Genomic DNA, 20669 nt, shown 5'->3' with positions numbered 1-20669 from the left:
TTGCACACAAGAACCCTTTCTCTATATCTTGAAGAGTAAGAAAATCAACTACAGAATCCAAGAGAAACACATTTTCAGCTTTAAGTAAAATGTTTAACACCAGTTAATTTCACCATGTTTGCAAGAGCAATTGTCTCCTGAGAACACCTTATTAAAGGCTCGTGTTCCTACCGGAAGAAAGAGTCTCTGAGCAGCACACGGTTTGAATAATTTCTTCCATTCCTGAGGGTTTCCAACCGAAAATGTGATGGGGTAGATTCGGTGCTCAAACTTCTTTGTATATGAGTCAGGCCACTGTCGTAACTAAAAAACAAGGAATACAATAAGAGGATGATTAGGCCCCAAAGATACGGAAAACATCTGAAGCTTCTGGATGTTCAAGTGGACACTATTCAGGCAACTTACACAGAAAATCTAACTTCACCACCACTATTAGTGCTCAGTGAATGAAAGACCATGGCTAGAATTAAAAAAAATAATAATGATAACATCCAGAGTTGGCAAGGGTGTTAGGAGGCTGGTACATAAATAACACAAGGGGAGTATAAATTTGAGTAAACTTCCAAGAGGGCACTTTGGAAACTGGCAATAACCAACTTCAAAAGATAAAGGCACAAGACTTTCAACACAACCTACTTTGTAATAAAAAAAAAAAAAAATCCTTGTGAACAAACTAAATGACCAATAAGTACGAACTGGGAAAATTAATTATGATAGAACTATACAATAGACTACTGTTAACAGTTAAAATAAGGTAGATCTATATTTTCTGGCATGGAAAAATGTTTATGATAGTTAGGTTTTAGAAAAAGCAAAATAAAAAAGAAATTTCATAATATAAGTTGTCTTGGAAAACATATGCATATATATTTTATATGGAGAGAAAAATCTCTACAGATGGACACTGAATTGTTACATGTGGGCACCTGTGGAGGTGGTGGTGGTGATTTCATTTTTTAAGTTTATACTTCTGTGTTCTTTAGAACTTTTACAATGAGTATATATTATTTTCTTTGCATATGTTATTTCATTAATGGGCTTTAGTTTTCAGAGCAGTTTTATGTTTATAGAAAAACTAAGCAGGAAGAATAGAGTTCCCACCTACCCTTCCCCCTTTCCCTCTGTACCCCAGTTTCCATTTCTATTACCTACATCTTGCATTAGTGTGGCATATTGTTGCAATTGATGAACTATTATCGATATGTTAGCAAGTAAAGTCCATAGCTTATCTTAGGGTTCACTCTTTGTGTTGTACATTCTACGGATTTTGACAAATGTATAATGGCAGGCATGTACCACTACAGAATAGTTTCAGCACCCTAAAAATCCCTTCACCGTTCCCTCCCACTGAATTCCTACAACCACTGATTATTTAATGTTTATTTATTTTGTGAGACAGAGAGAGAGTGAGAGAGAGAGAGGAGCAGGGGAAGGGCAGAGAGAGAGAGAGAGAGAGAGAGAGAGAATTCCAAGCAGGCTCCAAGCTGCCAGCTTGGAGCCCCAATGTGGGCCTCTAACTCACAAACCATAAGATAGTGACCTGAGCCAGAATTGAGAGTCAGCCACTCAACCGACTGAGCCACCCAGGCACCACCCCTACAACCACTGATTATTTTACTCTTAGTTTTGCCTTTTCCAGAATGGGATATAGTTGGAATCATACAGTATATAGCCTGTTCAGATTGGCTGCTTATACAGAGCAGTATGCATTTAAGTTTTCCCTATGTCTTTTTGTAGACTGATAGCTTATTTATTTTTTATTTTATTTTTTTTAAATTTTTTAAACATTTATTTATTATTGAGAGACAAGAGACAGAGCATGAGCATGGGAGGGGCAGAGAGAGGAGGAGACACAGAATCTGAGGCAGGCTCCAGCCTCTATGCTGTCAGCACAGAGCCCGACGCAGGGCTCAAACTCACAAACTGTGAGATCATGACCTGAGCTGAAGTCGGACGCTTAACCGACTGAGAAATCCAGGTGCCCCAATAGCTTATTTATTTTTTAGAGCAGACTAACGTTCCATTGTATGGATATACAATGGTTTGTTTCTACATTTACCCATAGAAAGACATCTTGCTTGCTTCCAATTTGGGGTGATTACAAATAAAGCTGCTATAAACATTCATGTGCAGGTTTCTGTGTGGACAATTTTTCAATTCATCTAGGGAAAATGTCAAAGAGTCTGATTGCTGGATTGTATGGTCAGTCTCCATGTAGCTTTCTAAGAAATGGTCAAACTGCTTTCCAAAGTTGCTGTGCTGTCTTGTGTTCCCACCAGCAATGAGATTTTCTGTTGCTCTACCTCCTCGATAGCATTTAGTGTTGTGGATTTTAGCCATTCTGATAGGCGTGTAGGTATCTTGCTGTCTTCAGCTGCAGTTCCCCAAGGACATTTGATGTTGAGCATCTTTCCGTATGCTTATCTGCTTCCCCACTGACACCATAGTTCTACTTCTAAGAATTTTCTAAGGAAAAATTCCAAAAGTACATTAATATTTATTACAAGGTTGTTTATCATAATGTTGTCTGTGACAGTGAAAAGTTGGAAACAACCTAAATAACAATTTGGTTAAATAAGCTCTGGGGTTTGTCTACAGAACAGAATATGATGCAGCAACTAATGACAACAATGTACAATGAGCGTTGGCAAGCTGTTGGTTGTACAAGGATCAAATCCAACCTGCTACCACAAGCACATAGCCAAGAATGATTTGATATTTTCAAATAGTTAAAAAAATAAAAACAAATGTAATATTCTGAGACATGTGAAAACGACATGAGATTTGAATTTCGGTGTCCATAAATAAAAGTTTTATTGGAACACTGCCACACCTAATTATTTACATATTTCTATGGCTGCTTTTACAATGAATATCAGAGCTGAGTAGCTACGAGACCACACAGCATGCAAAGCCTAAAAAAGTTACCGTCTGGTACTTTACATAAGAAAGTAGTTAACCCCAGTTTTAGAAGAAATTCAATAATATAAGACTCAGTGGTATAAAAGGGAATGTAGGATACGATCTCATTTCTGATGTTTATATGAAAAGAAAAAGAATATAAATAAATACATAAAAATTGCTCTCCCTGACCATTAATAGGAAGGTTGGTTTTTTTCCTTTATAGTTTTATGATTTTTTAACAATGTACATATAATGCTTATATGGTCACATAAAAATGTTTGAAGAGGGGCACCTGGATGGCTCAATTGGTTAGGCATCTGACTTCTGATTTCAGCTCAGGTCATGATCTCATGGTTCATGAGTTCAAGCCCTGTGTTGGGCTCCCTAGAGCCTGCTTGTGATTCTCTCTCTCTGCCCCTCCTCAGCTCGCACACACTGTGCACGCACTCTCTCTCTCAAAATAAATAAATAAACTTCAAAAATGAATAACTTTGCAATTTTGAGATGGATATATGGGAGGGAAATCTCAGAATGAGAAAGAGGAAGAGTGATAAAGGTTTTAATAACTGATTTATAAAGGGCACTGACCAATGAGAAGCCACAACCAGGCACAAATACCCAGCACAACTGCACTGACACATCAGAACGGACACTGGGCACAAACACTCAGTACAACTGTGCGACGGCACAACAGCCCAAAATCAGCCCTGGAAGGGAAATGGGAAGGTCCCATGGTCTGTTGCTTCCCTTGATTCCTTGATCTTTAGGATCCTACCTTCTAGAAGGGTTTATCTACCTTTACCAATCTATGTCTTTTAACTGGACTGTTCAGTCCTTTTACATTTAAATCAATGCATGTATTTGAACTCCAGCCACTGAAAGTTCCTGCTGACACCTATTCCTGTGGCAGAACCACACACCACACCCACCAAGAAGGCTGCCATCCCACTGGCCCTACCTATCACCAGAATGCAACGGTGGTTATCCCCACTTCCGGGTCCCACTTTTTCCTGACAGATGAGCCAAGCCTAAAGCACACGTCTGATTCGCGAGTTGCCTAGAGAGGCAAGGAAATCAACCAGCTGGCATTTTCAGCTTCTATATTGGGAGATGACAAGACCAAATGAAACTCCAAAATATTAAGTATCTATATTATACTTGGTAAATATCACCAGACATACTGGACTCACACAGCTTAAAAAATTATTTTTTAAAGTCTACTTAGATATAGTAGAATTCACCCATAAAACAGCTTCTAGAGGAGTCATGATATCAACTGGCACTTTGTTTTGTGTTTTGCCCTAAGATATATGGCCCTGAGCTTCACCAGAAGTTATCACAAGAAACTGGATATTCCCACAATGCCTCGGTTTTGTAAGGGACACTTTCGAGGAGGGAGGCGTAACTTGCCCCTGCACACCGGCATCTCCTGTGGCTTCACACAGACTAACTGCTGCTAATCTACTACTTCGGAGCTAACAAAGTGCCCAACATACTGGAGATACTCCAAAGAATCTTTGTTGAATGAAAGAATAAATAGATGATCTGAGTCAGCTTCACAAGTATGCTCTACAGTAAGATTCATTTGCCCTTCGATACAGGTGAAGAAATTGTGACTGAGAGAAGTTCTGTAACTTACATAGGAGACAAGGTTTTTTAATCTAAACTGGCACCATAATCCTTGCATGGGAGAGAAAGGGATGAGGCCATATGCCCTGCCTGTCTTTTAGCACCCTAGTACAATTTCCTTTGTTAGTTGAGCTTCACTGGTCTGACAAAGACCTGAGGAAATGAGCCATCAAAGGAATAAAGTCATCAGAGCAATTCAAATGATTTTTCAAATTCAATGATTTTCCCATGCAAGTCAGTTCCTAATTTATAATGTGCCCATTACTATGGCTCATGGCAAATTACCCCCCAACTTAGCAGTGTAAAACAACCATTTATTATGTTCACAGATTCCACGGCTCAGGTGTTCGGACAAGGCACAGAAGGATGGCTTACACTGCTGTATGATGTCTGTGGCCTCGGCTAGGAACTTGAAAGGCTGGAGGCTAGAATCTGAAATCTGGTCCACTCACATGCCTGGCAGTGGAGGCTAGCTACGTGCTGGGGACCTCAGCTCCTCTCTGAGCAGGCCTCTCCACACGAGCCCTCTGTATGGACTAGTTTGGGCTTCCTCACATGTTGGCCAGGTTCCTGGGGCAGGTAACCCAAGAAAGAGTGAGGCAGAAGCTGTATCCTTTCCATGCCCTAGCCTCAAATGTCACCTGAATATTACATTAGCATACTCTCTTTTATACATACATACATATGTAAGACATAAGTAGATGTGTATGCATTAGCTATTACCTTATAACAAGTTATCCCCAAAACTTAGTAGCTCAAAACCACAAAAACGTATTCTCTCACGTAGTTTCCTAGAGTCAAAATTCTGTAAGCTGGGCTGTTCTGGCTTGGGTGGCTCATGAGAGTGCAGTCCAAGTTGTGACTGGGGCTACAGTCATCTGAAGGCTTCATGGGGCGGGACCTTCCATTTCCAAGCTCACTCGTGTGTTACAAGCAGCTTTCAATCCTTATCATGTCGACCTCTACAACGGCTGCTCTGACATGAAAGTGGCTTACCCCACGGCAAGTGACCCAAGGGGAAAGTGAATGTGACCAAGATAGAAAGCGCAGTGCCTTTTAAAACGTAATTTCAGGGGCCCCGAGTGGCTCAGTTGGTTAAGTGTCTGACTTCGGCTCAGGTCATGATCTCACTGTTTGTGGGTTTGAGCCCTGCATCAGGCTCTGTGCTGACAGCTCAGAGCCTGGAGCCTGCTTTGGACTCTGTGTCTCCCTCGCTCTGTGCCCCACCCCCACTGATGCTCTGTCTCTCTCTGTCTCAAAAATAAATAAACATTAAAAATTTATTTAAAAAATAAATTAAATGAATAAATAAATAAATAAATAAATAAATAAATAAATAAATATATAAATAAATCCTAACTTCAGAACTGATGTTGCATCGCATCCTCCCTATGCTGCTGGTCACAGAGGCCAATCCTGGGTCAGTGAAGGAGGGAAGCACAGGAGGATGCGAGTAACACAAGGTGGGGGTGCTGGGGCTTCTCTGGAAAACACAGTCTGCCCCATATACATAATTGTACATACACGCATCTTCCTTCCCCTCATCTGTTTTAAGTTCAAGTCTAGTTTGTTCTGCTCCGTCTCATGTCCCAGCCTCTAGCACACAGTGGGTACTCAAGAAATACGTGTTAGATGGATATTGTGTAAGACATTGCTAGAGTTTGCCCACAGCTAGTTTATCCTCCCTTCCTGCACACTGAGCACTTCTCAGCCCCTTGCTGCTGGGTGAGCCTCGTGACTGCTTCTGGGCAGTTACATGTGAGCAGAAAAGACTCACATCGCTGTCAAGCTTAGGGAGTGAAATGCATAGTCATGAAGCACTTGTCTCTCTCTTTCCTGTATGGCATCCCAAGAACATTAGAGGCCAAATGTTCCAGCAGGTGCAACTCAAAGCATGAATAGTCTTGGAGCACCTGCCTGGCTCAGTCAGAAGAGCGTAAGACTCTTGATCTCAGGGTTGTGAGTTCGAGCCCCACGTTGGGTACAGAGATTACTAAAAAATATATATATATATAAACTTAAAAAAAAAAAAAAAGAGCATGAACAGTCTTTGTCATCTTCGGTCCCAGACCTGAGTGCCTGTGTGAAACATGTAGCAGGCACAAGGCAAGTCTCTGAGCTTTTCAGGAGGTGTTACAGCAGCCTGACCTAGCCTATCCTGATTCCAGATACCTTAGCTCTTTTGATCAATGCTACTAGCTTCAAGTTACAAACAGGGAAGCTGAAGCTCTAAAAGGCCACCAGGCTTGCTGGAGATCAAGCAGAAGGTGCACAGTGGAGGTGAGGTTTGCATTTGAGTCTTCTGCCTACTAGCTTGAGATGGAGTACGGTACAGTGGTTAGGCTCACGGAGCTTTGAGTCTGTGACCTTGAACTGACACCTGATGAGCAAACCACTAACACTCTCTGTGCCTCGATGATCTGTTTGCAAAACAGAAACAGGAGTGCTACCTTCCCATGAGGGTTAAAGAAGAGTACATCACAAATCAGAAGCCCTTGATAGATGATAATCACCATCACCATCACCATCATCACCATCTCCTGTCCCCACAGCTTCAAGAGCAGCTAACCACGTGTGTTCTATCCCCTTCCCCTTCCTTTGACTCAGATCTTTTTTAAGGCAGTTTCCAATCAATTTCAAAGCTTCAAGACTATTTGTTCTTTGGCTTCCCTTGGTGAGGATGTCAAGATGACATTTTTCTTTAGGAAACCTAACATGTTTTCTAGCTTTCTGTTATTAGCCTTTCTCTGCTCAACATGCCTCTCTGGCATTTCTCATTAGTGCGGCCAACCTGGCGACAGGAGGCCGCCCTGCTTTGACCCCAGTCAATAGACACAGAGCAAAACAGGCTCTCACTCTCCCAGTACTCGAGGCCTTACCACAAGAGAAAACTTCCGAGACAAAGCAAAGTTTGGTCTGCAAAGTCACACATGTACCTAGACTGAGGACAAGAGGTGGTTCCAAAGTTCTCCTTGTGTACTGGTAAAAAATCATTACTTGTTCCTCACTGTAGGAAAAGTCAAATAAACAAGGATCCAGATATACAACAAAATACTGTTCAGCCACCAGAAGAGAAGAGGTAAGAATGTTTGAGTCCTGACCTGGAATGATGCTGACAATATGGTTTTAAGGGGGGAAAAGCAAGTTCCAGAACAACACATAGAGAATAACTCTGATTTTGTAAAAGAAACACACTTGAATCCAGGCACATACAATTGCATGTGTTAAACATGTAGATGTTTAATTTTTTTTCAGTGCCAAAAGGTGACTTTATTAAAGCACAGGGATAGGACCCACGGGCAGGAATAGCTCCCCAAACATGCAGATGTTTATATATACAAATACACATGTACACACATATACATATACTCACACAGATACATACATACACACACACACATCTGCACATGAAAAAACATGGAAAAATAACTCAAAATCGTTAACTCTGATAGTATCTTATGTGAGACTGAGGGTAGCAAGGACTCGTACCTTTTAATTCATAACATTTGTATCATTTGAATTTATTTTACTGAACATCTATTACTTGTCATTCAAAAAACATATATAAATAGATTTTTTTAAAAAGCTACCTGTCCCCCAAATAAGAACAATGTTAACGACACCAGAGGCTCAAGCCCTGGGCTTCAAGGGCATCATCACATAGAACCCTTACGATCTCTGTAAGGCAAGTGTAATGATCCCCGCATTATAAGTAAGAACAGTAAGACTGACAGTCAAGAGTTTATGGCCACACAGCTGAGTCCACAGCAGAAATACATTAGCAACCAGGATATGCATTTCCCAAAATGCAGTCTGTCTGCACTCAGGAACATGGTGCTGCCATTTATACACATTCACCTGCTTCTCAAACTCGGGCTTCAGAGAGTCTTCTGTGAAGATGTGGAACTGGATCTTCCTGTGGCTAAAGAGTACAGCTGATTTGAGCATGACCAGTGTCTCCTCCAGCCGATTGCCACAGGCCACCACGGCCAAGTGGATCCAGAGCTCTGGAGGCAGCACAGCCTGGAAACTCCTGAGTTCTCCAGGCCTCCTAGGAAGAGGAAAAACAAGTTAAAGCTATTACTAAACTCATAAAAAACAAAACAAAACAAAACAAAAAAACCCAAAACAACCCAGCTAGTGAATAGTTGGAACATTTCAAAACATGAACAGGCACAATCTGTTATATTTTATAAAGTGATAAGCATTTTGACAATTCTTCCTGCTTAGAGAAAAATACCATTTATTCCCATATTTATCCTGGCAATAGCAGCATGAGTCACTGTTTGGCCTGCCTTAGGTGTCTGAGACTTTTTCTGCCCCACTCAGCTGTCGAGTGCCTGCTGCCTGCCGAATGGCCCATGTTTGGAAATAGCATTGCTAAGCTTCAACAGCTGACACAGGGGTTGTGGTGCTCACACTCAGAGAGGCCACGCAAATTAGATTTGAACGCAACATGAACAAGACAAGGGTGGGTCGTGGCTTTCCCATGTGAAACGAGCAACATGATACTTCCATCATCTGGATGGTTTTAGGTTGCGGTGGAATGCATGACCACCACACCAAAGGAAAACCATGCGAGTCCAGGAGGTGAGCAAAGAAAAGAACATATGTGCCTCCATCACATCCTCGGAAAGTCTTGAAGAAACAGGTGTTAATCCTAACTGTCTCGCTCAAGATTCCTGAGGTGGTAGACTTGAAATTCAGCCTCCAGCATGTAAGTCGTATTAATGAGAAACAGGCAGGAGAGGAGGCAGGTTGAGCTGAAAATTACCAAGGTATCAGATACTGAGTCAACAGCTGAGAGGGGAATAGGGTCCAAGAGTCCAGAATCATCATCCAGCTATTTCCTTGTAATAAAAGATTTGTTCCAGACAAGGAGACGCAGCCAAGCCTCAAACACACCACTGAGAGACATTCGCAGGCAAGTTGGAAGGAGTTGGCCTGGAAAAGGTGCCCTGAGACAAATGAAACTAATTTACTTGCACAAAAGAGTTGGAGGCCAGGGAAACTTGGACGAGGAATGCTACCTTCCTTCCAAAAGCTTCGAGTCCAATCAGTGCACTGCTCCATTATCCACTGCTCTGCTGAATAATGGAAGTCTTGCTCCAGATTTCTTTCATCAAGAGGAGAGGTGAAGATGTGGGTGGGGCACTCCGGACAGCTTTCCAATTCAGTTACTTACGAGCATGCTCAGGGGAAGCTCAACGAAGTCCAGATGCCGAGAGACACTCAGATTCCACTGACTTCAGGGATCACAGGAAGACACTTGAGATGTCCTAAGCATCTTCCAATGTTGTCCTCTTCTCTTCATCCTCCTCCTGCTACCTGATGAGGCCACCATCTTCTCTCACCTCGATTGCTCTGTCAGCTCCCTAGATGGTCCACTTGCCTCCAGTCTTATCCTTAACTCCCACCCTCTGATTTCTTCTTGTTGGCACCAGAGTGAAGTTCTTCTAAAATGCAATTAGTATTGTGTTATTCTTTTGATTACAATAAGGTAAGGGCTCCTGACTGCCCTCAGGATTGAGTCCAAAGTGATGATGATCATGGCTCGTATTTACATCTCTAGCAACTGCCTCCAGCACCTCCAGCCTCGGTGGACAGCCCTTCATAACCGTGGCCACAGTCACATATTCATACTTTCCATCCATTTTCACTTCTGGTCAGCAGACTGCTGAGTTGTCTCCAGGTCTTGGCACATGTATTCTCTCTCTCTCTTTCTCTCTGTGTGTGTCTCTCAGAAATTTTCCCCTCTGCTCTTTTTCTTGCTAACTTCAGGCCATTTATTAACCAACAAATCTATACTGAGTACCTACCATGCGTCAGGCACTGCTTTAGGTACCAGGAAGACAGCAGTGAACAAAACGGACATAGATGCCTGCCCTTGAAGAAATTACACTGTCAAGGTGGTAGGGGAAAGACAAAGAAGGAAGTAGCACTCAAGGCAAATAGTAACTAAATAGCTTATATAGAAAGTTATCCGGCGATAAGGACTATGAAGGAGGTATACCCTTGAACAGGGAGGGATACAGGAGTGGCCGATGGGCTGGTAGATATTTTTATGCAGTGCAAAGTTGGGAACGTCCTCACTAAGATGGTGAGATCTGACGACAACTTGAAGGAGGTGAGGATATGAGTCATGGGCATTTCTGGGTGAGGAGCATTCCAGGCAGAGGAGACAGTGAGAGCAAAGGTACACAATCAGGAGCATGTCTGGTAAATTCAAGGACCCCTGCCATAAGGACTCTGATGTCTTCCCTTCCTGAGCCCTGTGGGTGGGTTTTCATACCTACTATTGAAGCCAGCTCCCAATAACTTATGTAAAAGGATCAGAAGGCTGTGTCACAGATAATGCTAAAATCACAGTCAGTTACAAATCATGCAAAAGACTGGCCAAAATATGCTACTGATAAGATTCAATGAAAACTCATTTCCTTGAAATTATGCTCCATTTAGGAGCACAGGTATCATCCGAAGGTTCGAAAACAGTCAATGTAATAGCATAGCTACCTTAAATATGAAATACTGCCCCGTTCCAAATAACTCTGTCCAGTTTAGCTTTACATATTGAGCTTCTGCTTGAACAAAGGCTTTGACATTAGTAATCAGGGAAATACAAATGTAAACAATAAAGCGATTCCATTTTATTTTCAGATTGGCAAAAATTAAGGAATAAAATAAACGTTGGATCATCCAAGCTTCAGAGTGGATATGAGTGTGGGGGACAGCTCAGAAAGAACCGGGGCAGTATAAGTTGACCCAAACATTTTGGACAACCATTTGGGAATGTCTAGGAGGAATGAAGATGCGCATACACCCTCCAGCCCTGTAGTCCTACACCTACATATGTAACCTAAAGAAATCTTTTACATTTACACAAGACCCATGCAACAATGTTCACAGCAGCCCGGTTTGTAATAGTGAAGAACTAAAAATAACATTGCTGTCCATGCAAAGGAGAACATGAATATATGTAATGTGGTTTTTTTTTGTTTTTTGTTTTTTGTTTTTTTTTAATTTTTTTTAACTTTTTTTTTTTTATTTATTTTTGAGACAGAGAGAGACAGAGCATGAACGGGGCAGGGGCAGAGAGAGAGGGAGACACAGAATCGGAAGCAGGCTCCAGGCTCTGAGCCATCAGCCCAGAGCCCGACGCGGGGCTTGAACTCACGGACTGCGAGATTGTGACCTGAGCTGAAGTCGGACGCTTAACTGACTGAGCCACCCAGGCGCCCCTATAATGTGTTTAAGAGGAATACTACATAGCAGTGAAAATGAACAAACCAGAATGTCACATAGCCAAAGAGGAAAAAAGCAACTTTCAAAAGAATAATACCTTAGATGAAGCTTGAAAGCAAGCAAAGTAGCACTCTGTGTTGTTCACAGACTCATGTAGTAAAAGTAAACATACGGGAGGATGATAAACATCAGATGCAGGATGGTGGTTATCTCTGGGGATTTAAATTTTTTTAAGTTTATTTCTTCATTCTGAGAGTGAGAGAGAGAAAGCAAGAGCAGGGCAGGAGCAGAGAGAGGGAGAGTGAGAATGCCAAGCGGGCTCCAGGCTGTCAGTGCAGAGCCCAACATGGGGCTCAATCATACAATGACTTCAGCAGATATCAAGAGTCAGATGCTCTACCGACTGAGCTGCCCAGGTGCCCCTAAATTTTTATTTCTTAAGATGAGTGCTAGGTACACAGAAATTCATTATGTTAATATCTGTATTATTTTGTATGCCCAAACTACTTGACAATTTTTTTTAATGTTTATTATTTTTGAGAGACAGAGAGAGAGCGCGAGCAGGGGAGGGGCACAGAGAGAAAGAGAGAGAGAGAGAGAGAGGGAGACACAGAATCCAAAGCAGGCTCCAGGCTCTGAGCTGTCAGCACAGAGCCCGACATAGGGCTCGAACTCACGTACAGTGAGATCATGACCCAGGCCGAAGTCAGACACTTAACCAACTGAACCAGGTGTCCAGACAATTTTTTTTTTTTTGATTAAAAAAAGCTTGCCCTCCTCTGCAGCCTACAGGCTACTCTCTGCAGACTTCCATGATTTGGGACTGCACAGTACAAAAAGCAGGGGCTAGGGACTGCATTCTTTCTTGGTGTCTGGTGACAGGTATTAAAAAAGAAAAATAAAGGCCTCTCCTGGTGGCAGGTCAACTATCAGTGGTTGGGATTAACGAGACCTTTGCTGCCCCCACTCTCTTACTTCTCACATTACATTAAAAATCTCAGGCTTCAGGTAGTAAGCATTTCTGTCATGTGATCACAATGAATAGTCAAGTTTAAGGGCACTGAAATGGTGTGCCTTTCACCAGCTCCTACCAATGACGCACTCAGCACCTCTCCGATGTCACTTGAGACCTTTGAGGATCAAGCAAGTCCAGTCTACGAACCTAAAACTCCTTAACGCCTTGAATTACAGAGTTTGGGCAGGGAATGGGTGATAGGGAACGGAACACTGTTCTGACGGATGGCTAACTATGTTCTTATTTATACTTTATAAAAGGAGACTGGAGTAGACACTTGCTGTCCAGGATTTTGAGGAACTTCCAGCTAAGGTGGGAACTGATGGACCCATCTTGGCCACCACACTGGTAGAATCTGAATGGGAGTCAACACAGTAGAAAGCAGAGCCAAAAGGTGATGGGGGTGGGGTGGGGTCACATGTCTGCTGGCATTACTTGAATACTTGCCTCCAGGTGCCCCTGACCATAACTGGATACAGTTCGATTCTTAAGCCAATACATTTCCTTTTACTTAAGCCACATGGAAACAAACTTACGGTGTAGCAACCACAAAAGAGTCCTAATGTGGGGCTTAAAAATGTTTCCAACCCCTTTGACTAGCGCCACCTCTTTCATATTCTCACCTTGAGTCAGCTTTTGAAATGCTCACTGAATCCATTTCTTCCTTGTTGCTCAGTGCTAGGGCCCTGATCCAAAGGCTCATCCTTCTTACAGTTTTATAGCTGGAAGAGATACCAATTAGCATCCAGCGCAGGGGATTCCCTACCCAGCTGCACATTATAGTCATGCTAGGTGCCTGTTAATATGCAAACTTCCACACCACAGAGATTCCGAATCAGTGGGGCTTGGGAGAGATCCTGGAGCTTGCTTATTAACACAGTTGTACCACAACCACCCATAGTTCAGCTATAGCCAAAAACTAAAGATCTGAGCTGACTTGTCACCTCCCCTTTCTCTCCCAAACTCTCCCTCCAGGCCCTCAGGAAAACCCACTCTATGCTCAGTTTTTCCTTAGGGAATTCTCTTCGCATCTTGACTTAATGAAAACATGGCCGCTTTGTGAGGATGCCACCCCCCCAGCAGAACCTCCAAGTGGAGGCTGCTCTTCCTTCCCTGCCCCGGGAGCCCCCGGGGCAATAAGAGGACTGGTGTCCTCCTTGTTTCTCACTGCTACACCCAGACATGGCACGTGTCTTCAGAGTGAAGTATGTGGATAAAAACTCTTCTACCTTCTCTTTCTTGCTGGCATCTCCCAGCTTCCTGAGACTTAGCTCCTCACTCACAGAATTCCTCCCCCCACCAATCCCTGCTAGCATTCTTGAGGACTTCACCCACTGTTCAGAAGATGCTCGAGCCTCCTGACCCTTGTGTTTCGTGACCTCCGCACCCACCACCTTTCCTTCTTTCTACCTGAGACACCCAGTGCTATGCTCACATCCTGGACCTTTACAACAAACTGTGTCCTCCGCCTGGAATATTCTTCCCTTTGCTCAGATCCTCCTTTTCTTTTAAACAGCAGTATGAGCTTCCCTGACTACCTCATCAAAGGAACACCCTCCCTTTTATTCTCTGTCACGGTTTTTGCTTATTTTCTTCCAAAATCTTATTTCAGCTGGTGGTTACAAATTCTTTCCTTTTAATTTATATCAAGGGCACATTATATACCATCAAAATAAGGCCATGTAAGTAAACAAAAAATCTCTATCTTTAAAAAAATGATCAGAATAGGGATGCCTGAGTGGCTCAGTCGGTTGTTAAGTCTCCGAATTCAGCTCAGGTCATGATCTCGCAGTTCATGGGTTTGAGACCCACGTCGGGCACTGTGCTGACAGCTCAGAGCCTAGAGCTTGCTTCCAGCTCTGTGTCTCCCTCTCTCTCTGCCCCTCCCCTGTTCGTGCTCTGTGTCTCTCAAAAATAAATAAAAATTTAAAAAATAAAAAAGATCAGGGGCGCCTGGGTGGTTCAGTCGGTTAAGCGTCCGACTTCAGCTCAGGTCACGATCTCAAGGTCCGTGAGTTTGAGCCCCGCGTCGGGCTCTGGGCTGATGGCTCAGAGCCTGGAGCCTGCTTCCGATTCTGTGTCTCCCTCTCTCTCTGCCCCTCCCCCGTTCATGCTCTCTCTCTGTCTCAAAAATAAATAAACATTACAAAAAAAACTGATAATAAAAAAATAAAAAAGATCAGAAAAAATACACAATGTACACTTCCAACTAAAAAATATAAAACAGATGTGTTGAAATATGAAAGTTGGTAAATGAAAAAGGATCTTGCCCTATATGACTACTTTTTACATGTTATATCCTGGTCTTTATTCCACTGAATACATATTTTCACAGCTATATTAATAGTATGCATTCAATTTTTTTTTGTTTTCAATTTTATATTCTATGTTTCTCTTCTGATTTTTATTCTTCTTGTCACTTTCTAAGTCTTCAGAACCATCATTTTCACTGCCTCTCTACTATTCCCTCCAACTAAAACACCATAGCTTATCAGCATTTCCCTTTTGTTGGGTGTTTCCAACTGTTCTGTCGTATTTAAAAAAAAAAGTCTGGGGGCGCCTGGGTGGCTCAGTCAGTTAAGCGGCTGACTTCAGCTCAGGTCATGATCTCGCGGTCCGTGAGTTCGAGCCCTGCGTCGGGCTCTGTGCTGACAGCTCAGAGCCTGGAGCCTGTTTCAGATTCTGTGTCTCCCTCTCTCTGACCCTCCCCCGTTCATGCTCTGTCTCTCTCTGTCTCAAAAATAAATAAACGTTAAAAAAAAAAAAATTAAAAAAAAAAAAAAAGTCTGGGGGCGCCTGGGTGGCTCAGTCGGTTAAGCGGCCGACTTCAGCTCAGGTCATGATCTCGCGGTCTGTGAGTTCGAGCCCCGCGTCGGGCTCTGTGCTGACAGCTCAGAGCCTGGAGTCTGTTTCAGATTCTGTGTCTCCCTCTCTCTCTGACCCTCCCCCATTCATGCTCTGTCTCTCTCTGTCTCAAAAATAAATAAACATTAAAAAAAAAAAAAAAGTCTGACACTAAACATGTGTGTGCCAACAGACTGTTTTCTTCTTTTCATTATGTCCTTTGACCACATTCCCAGAAATGACATTAGTGGGTCATCATCCTATCAAGAATGTAGTAACCTTGACAGTTTCTCAAATTTACCCAGGAGTTATTAGAAAACACCATACCATGAGAAAAAAACAGCCCCTCCCCAAATGTAACAAACACGATTCCCTACACCTCTGAGTATTTGTATGACATAATCATGGAGCCGACTGTGGAAACACGATGAGATGGGTTTGCATACGGCATCTGTGCCTCCAAATTCCGCATGTTCTAGAGGGTGATGCGTCAGTTACAATTATCATTAAGACACCGCATCAAATCACTCTGAGTCTCTGAGTGAGAAAGCTATTCCACTTCCGGCTCTTTTTCAACAATGTCAATGAGAGAGTCTCAACTTGGTGCTAACATGTCTTGAACAGCTTTCTAATGTTGCCTAATCCTCCCTTTCAACTAAAAAGACAGCAGAACTCAGATACAGAACCTTCAACGGCCAAGTTAGAAATGCGCAACGTTGTTTCATCTTCTCAGTGTCTCCTTTGATGATTATTTCTTATTTACATTACTGCCAACAATCCATGGCCGCGATAGAAAAGTTTCCCCTAAAATAAATACACTAAGAGGGTGCCTGGGCGGTTCAGTCAGTTAAGCGCTCAACTCTTGATTTTGGCTCAGGTCATGATCTCACCGATGGTGAGCCTCACACTGGCTTCTGCCCTGAGGGCGGGGCCTGCTTAAGATTCTCTCTCTGCCCCTCCCCCACCTCTCTGTCAAAAATAAATGAATAAACTTAGAATGTGCAGAAATTAGAACCCTCACGCACTGCTAGTGGGGCTGTAAAACGGTGCAGCCACTTTGGAAAACAGTTCCCCAGTGCTGCAGAAGGCTATACGCAGAGCCACCATGTGACCTGACAATTCCAGTCCTACGTTATCTACCCTAGAGAAATGAGAACATACATCCACACGCAAACTTGTATACAAGGGTTCACAGCAGCATTATTCATAATAGCCAAAGAGTCTAACCCAAAAGTCCACCAACTGATGAATGGACAAACAGAAGGTGGCATATCCATAAAATGGAAAACGATTTGCCAATTAAAGGAATGAAGTGGTGACGTAACTATAGCATGGATGAACCTTAAACAAGTGTGAACCTTGCGGAAATACAGCAGACCGCATATTGATGATTCCATACACAGGAAAAGTCCACGAGAGGAAAATCCATACAGACATAAAGCAGATTAGTGGTTACCAGGGACTAGGGGAAGAGGCAAATGTGGACTGATTGCTTACTGGGTGCAGGGTTTCTTCTTTGGGTGAAGAACATATTCTGAAATTAGATGTGGTCATGGTTGCACGACTCTGCAAAAAAACTAAAAAACCACTGTCTTGTACACCTCAAAAGGGTATTTGGATTGTATCGCTATCAAGCTATTAATTAAGTAAATAAATCACTGATGTTTAATGACAATTTTTTTTTTTTTTAATGTTTCAGGTTAGCAATGGTAGTAGAGCCATATTATAAGAATGATGGCTCTGATGCGGGATTGCCTGCAGTTTGGAAAACACTGCCTCAACTGTCCTGGCTCAACCCCTCCCTGTACAAACGAAAAATGATATTCAGAGAAGGCTCAGAGGGAGAGCTGCCTCACCAGCCCCACACTGTCCGACACGAGGCGTCTCCTTAATCGTTAAAAGTCTCAGGAGTGTGACTTAATTAAACTTCAATTTCTGGAGTGTATAAATAATGAAATACGGCACTTATGTGTAGCACTATTTACTTTGTAGCCTATTACTGCAAAACACACTGAATTATTAAAGCAAGTAATTGGTTGCACTCAGACCCTCTTTCCTGCTGTCTCTTGCTACCTCTCTTACCAGGGCTTCTCCTGAACTGACAAGCTAAATTAACTCAGATAAACCTGATGCTGTGATACAGACAAGCAGTGGAAGCTTCGCAGAAAATCCCAGTTCTTCAAAACACAGTCTGGGGCACAGGGGTGCCTCATCGATTGGGCATCCAACTTCTGCTCACATCATGATCTCGTGGTTTGTGGGTTCGAGTCTCTTGTCGGGCTTGGTGCTGACAGCTCAGAGCCTGGAGCCTGCTTTGGATTCCGTGTCTCCCTCTCTCTCTGCCTCTCCCTCACTGACATTCTGTCTCTCTGTGTCTCTCAAAAATAAGTAAATAAATAAACATTAGAAAGAAAAAAAAATTTAAATACAGTCTAAAACCGTGCTGTTGGTAACTTGTTTTAAGAGGGAAGGAAATATAGAAATATTTTGGGGGGGAAAAGGGCAGAAGATGAATTTGAAGAAATCACATGTAGGGGAAGAATAGATTCCCTCCCAAGCGGAATCCTTCCAGATGAAACCATAGCTATTTGGAACCTGCAGAAGGTCTGCAGATGAGGCCAGAGTGGCAGTTTAGAAGTGAAAACACCTCGATTCAGCCCCTGGAAGGAGTCTGGTAATGGGTTAATTATATCCATGTTACATGTTGGCAGTGAGAGACACTAATAAAGTTCCCTGCAAACCACAGGTCTGGGAACACGTTCGTCCCCTGACAAAAAATTTCCCTGCTGGAGCTGTGAGTACAGCCTTCACTTAGAAACCCAGACATGACGCTGAGGACCGTGCTAACAGTTAAATCACTTTTAATGACCCATGGTTTGGAGTTAAATCAAGTATCATTAATCTTCCACGATAGGCAGAGAAGCTGACGTTTGCCTTGAAGCCATGCTATTATACGAATAGTGTGTACACAGTGCCAAAAAACTGCTGGGGGGGGGGCAGTGCATAATACAATTATTTGATAAGTATGCTCGATTACGAATAGCATATTTTTAGTTTGGATCACAATATCTAAAATATGGCTGTGCTCCTAAACAAAGTCTAGGTCCAAAACATAGGAGATGTTCAAAGCCTGAAGTTGTCAATCTTATCTATATGTCTATATGTGTGCGTGTCTGCTTTTAGAAACTGTTGGACACATATACCTCCTTTATGGTGAGTAAGTGGCAGTGCAAGGATTCAGACTCAGGAAGCTGGACTTTGAAAAGCTGGAGCTTTTTTTTTTTTTTTTTTTTTGAGATTCTCTCAAAAAATTATTTCATCATTATGCTCTATTTGGAGCTATACACCAGTGATCTAGAAAAGGAGCCTGCTTCGGGCAAATAAACCCTTTATCTGTACTCAGGGTGCGACACTCAGTGATCTGAGCTTGGATAGGATTTTAGACCCCATCCATGCACAGCCCCCCCGGGCAGGATGCTCAATGCACACACCTTTACCAACTCTGCCTTCGTAACCCATGCATCCGCCGTTACCTGACATCATGCACAAACGTATTTATACATATTCCTCTCCCTCTAAATCTGTGATACTGCCTGGACTAATTCTCATTTCATTTGTTCCCCTTATGATTGTTTCTGACACACAAGAGATTCTATTTCTCCATCTCCCTCTTCTTTTCAAATTAAGCTGTTATTGAGATGGTAAAATATGAACTAGCAGTGCTAGTTTGAGATAAATAAATGGCTGGTGACATACGAGGGAAAAGAATGAGGATTACATATTCTGCAAACGGACACTTCTAGCCCATTTCCGAAAAAAGAACATGAAACACCAACTTAACGGGAGGAGAAATGGTCTCTCCATTTAATTTTCATCCTCCTAGGCCTCAGGCCAATAAGGGATTTTTAATTTTTATAATTTATATATTTTAACTTATTTTGTAAGTTATAAAAGGAATGCAAACATTCATCACAGAAAAAATTTTAAATACAGACAAGCCAAAGGGGGGGGCACCATAATTCCAATTCCATAACCACTGTTAACATACAATGGAATAACCTTCCAGAGTTACATTCAATATATGTGAATGTGTATATATAACTATGTAAATACATTAAGACATTTTTAAGGGATAATTCTTATAGCCTATTTTTCCCTTACAAATACAAAAAATCTTTGAAAATAAAGAGAGACTTTATCAAAGGATCTTCTTCAAAGGGATTCTAGAAAGCAATCGAGTAGTTCAAATTGCAAGATCTGTTCCCAAGGACAGCATGGTGATAAGCAGTTTGACTTCAAAAGCACATGGGCCTGGCTTCAAATTCTTGGCTGCTCCATCTCGGGCAAATGCTTTAACCACCTCTAACCCTCAATTTCCACATCTGTAAAATGGGCATACTGATTATAGTGGACATCTGCTTCTGGTTTTGGTGTTTCTTACTAGCATCCATTTCCAAGAGTTTCTTTCTGATAAGAGAACCTTAATTGTCTTTTGGGGAAACCATTCCTTTTCTGCTCTCAGTCCATGAGGTTTGGAGGGGCTGATTCATCCACTCCCTAGGCAATGACATCAACAATCAGATATGCATGGGATCCATATCAGATCAATAGAGGCAACTCTGGGACTCTCGTTGGACGAAGTTTTTCCTTTGGCAGTGACTGAAGGAGGAAAAGGTAAGCCCAGACCTGCTGGAATTCTCCAATGGAGAAACCCACGTGAGGGTGTGGCCACACAGAAGGCAGCAGAGATTGAAGACAGAGGCAAGATGGCTAGAAATCCGGGATATACCTGTAAACTTTGCACTTTACAGCTGTTTTTTTTTTTTTTTAAGTTTAAGAGAGTTTATTTATTTTTTTGACAGAGAGAGAAAGAATGTGAGTGGGGGAGGGTTGGCCGGAGGGAGGGGGGGCGGAGAGAGAGAGAGAGAGAGAAAGAGAGAAAGAGAGAGAATGAATGAATCTCAAGCAGGCTCCAAGCTCCGTGCAGAGCCTGACTTGGGGCTCAAACCCACGACCCCAAGACCATGACCTGATC

At 42.5% G+C, this 20669-nt stretch overlaps 1 protein-coding gene across 1 annotated transcript in view; it reads right to left on the bottom strand.

Moving 5' to 3' along the window:
• GXYLT2 (glucoside xylosyltransferase 2) overlaps positions 1-20669 on the bottom strand; it is a 93632-nt gene that overhangs the window by 62498 nt on the left and 10465 nt on the right. Inside the window, exons 2-3 of the mRNA XM_042977159.1 lie at positions 8392-8584; positions 172-303 (exon numbers count right to left, since the gene is read on the bottom strand). Of these exons, the coding sequence (XP_042833093.1) occupies positions 172-303; positions 8392-8584 (325 nt within the window). The remainder of the gene's footprint in view (positions 1-171; positions 304-8391; positions 8585-20669) is intronic.

This window comes from Panthera tigris, chromosome A2 (assembly GCF_018350195.1).
Source record: "Panthera tigris isolate Pti1 chromosome A2, P.tigris_Pti1_mat1.1, whole genome shotgun sequence".
In the NCBI taxonomy this organism is placed as follows: Eukaryota; Metazoa; Chordata; class Mammalia; order Carnivora; family Felidae; genus Panthera; species Panthera tigris.
This window is presented reverse-complemented; position numbering and strand designations above follow the sequence as displayed.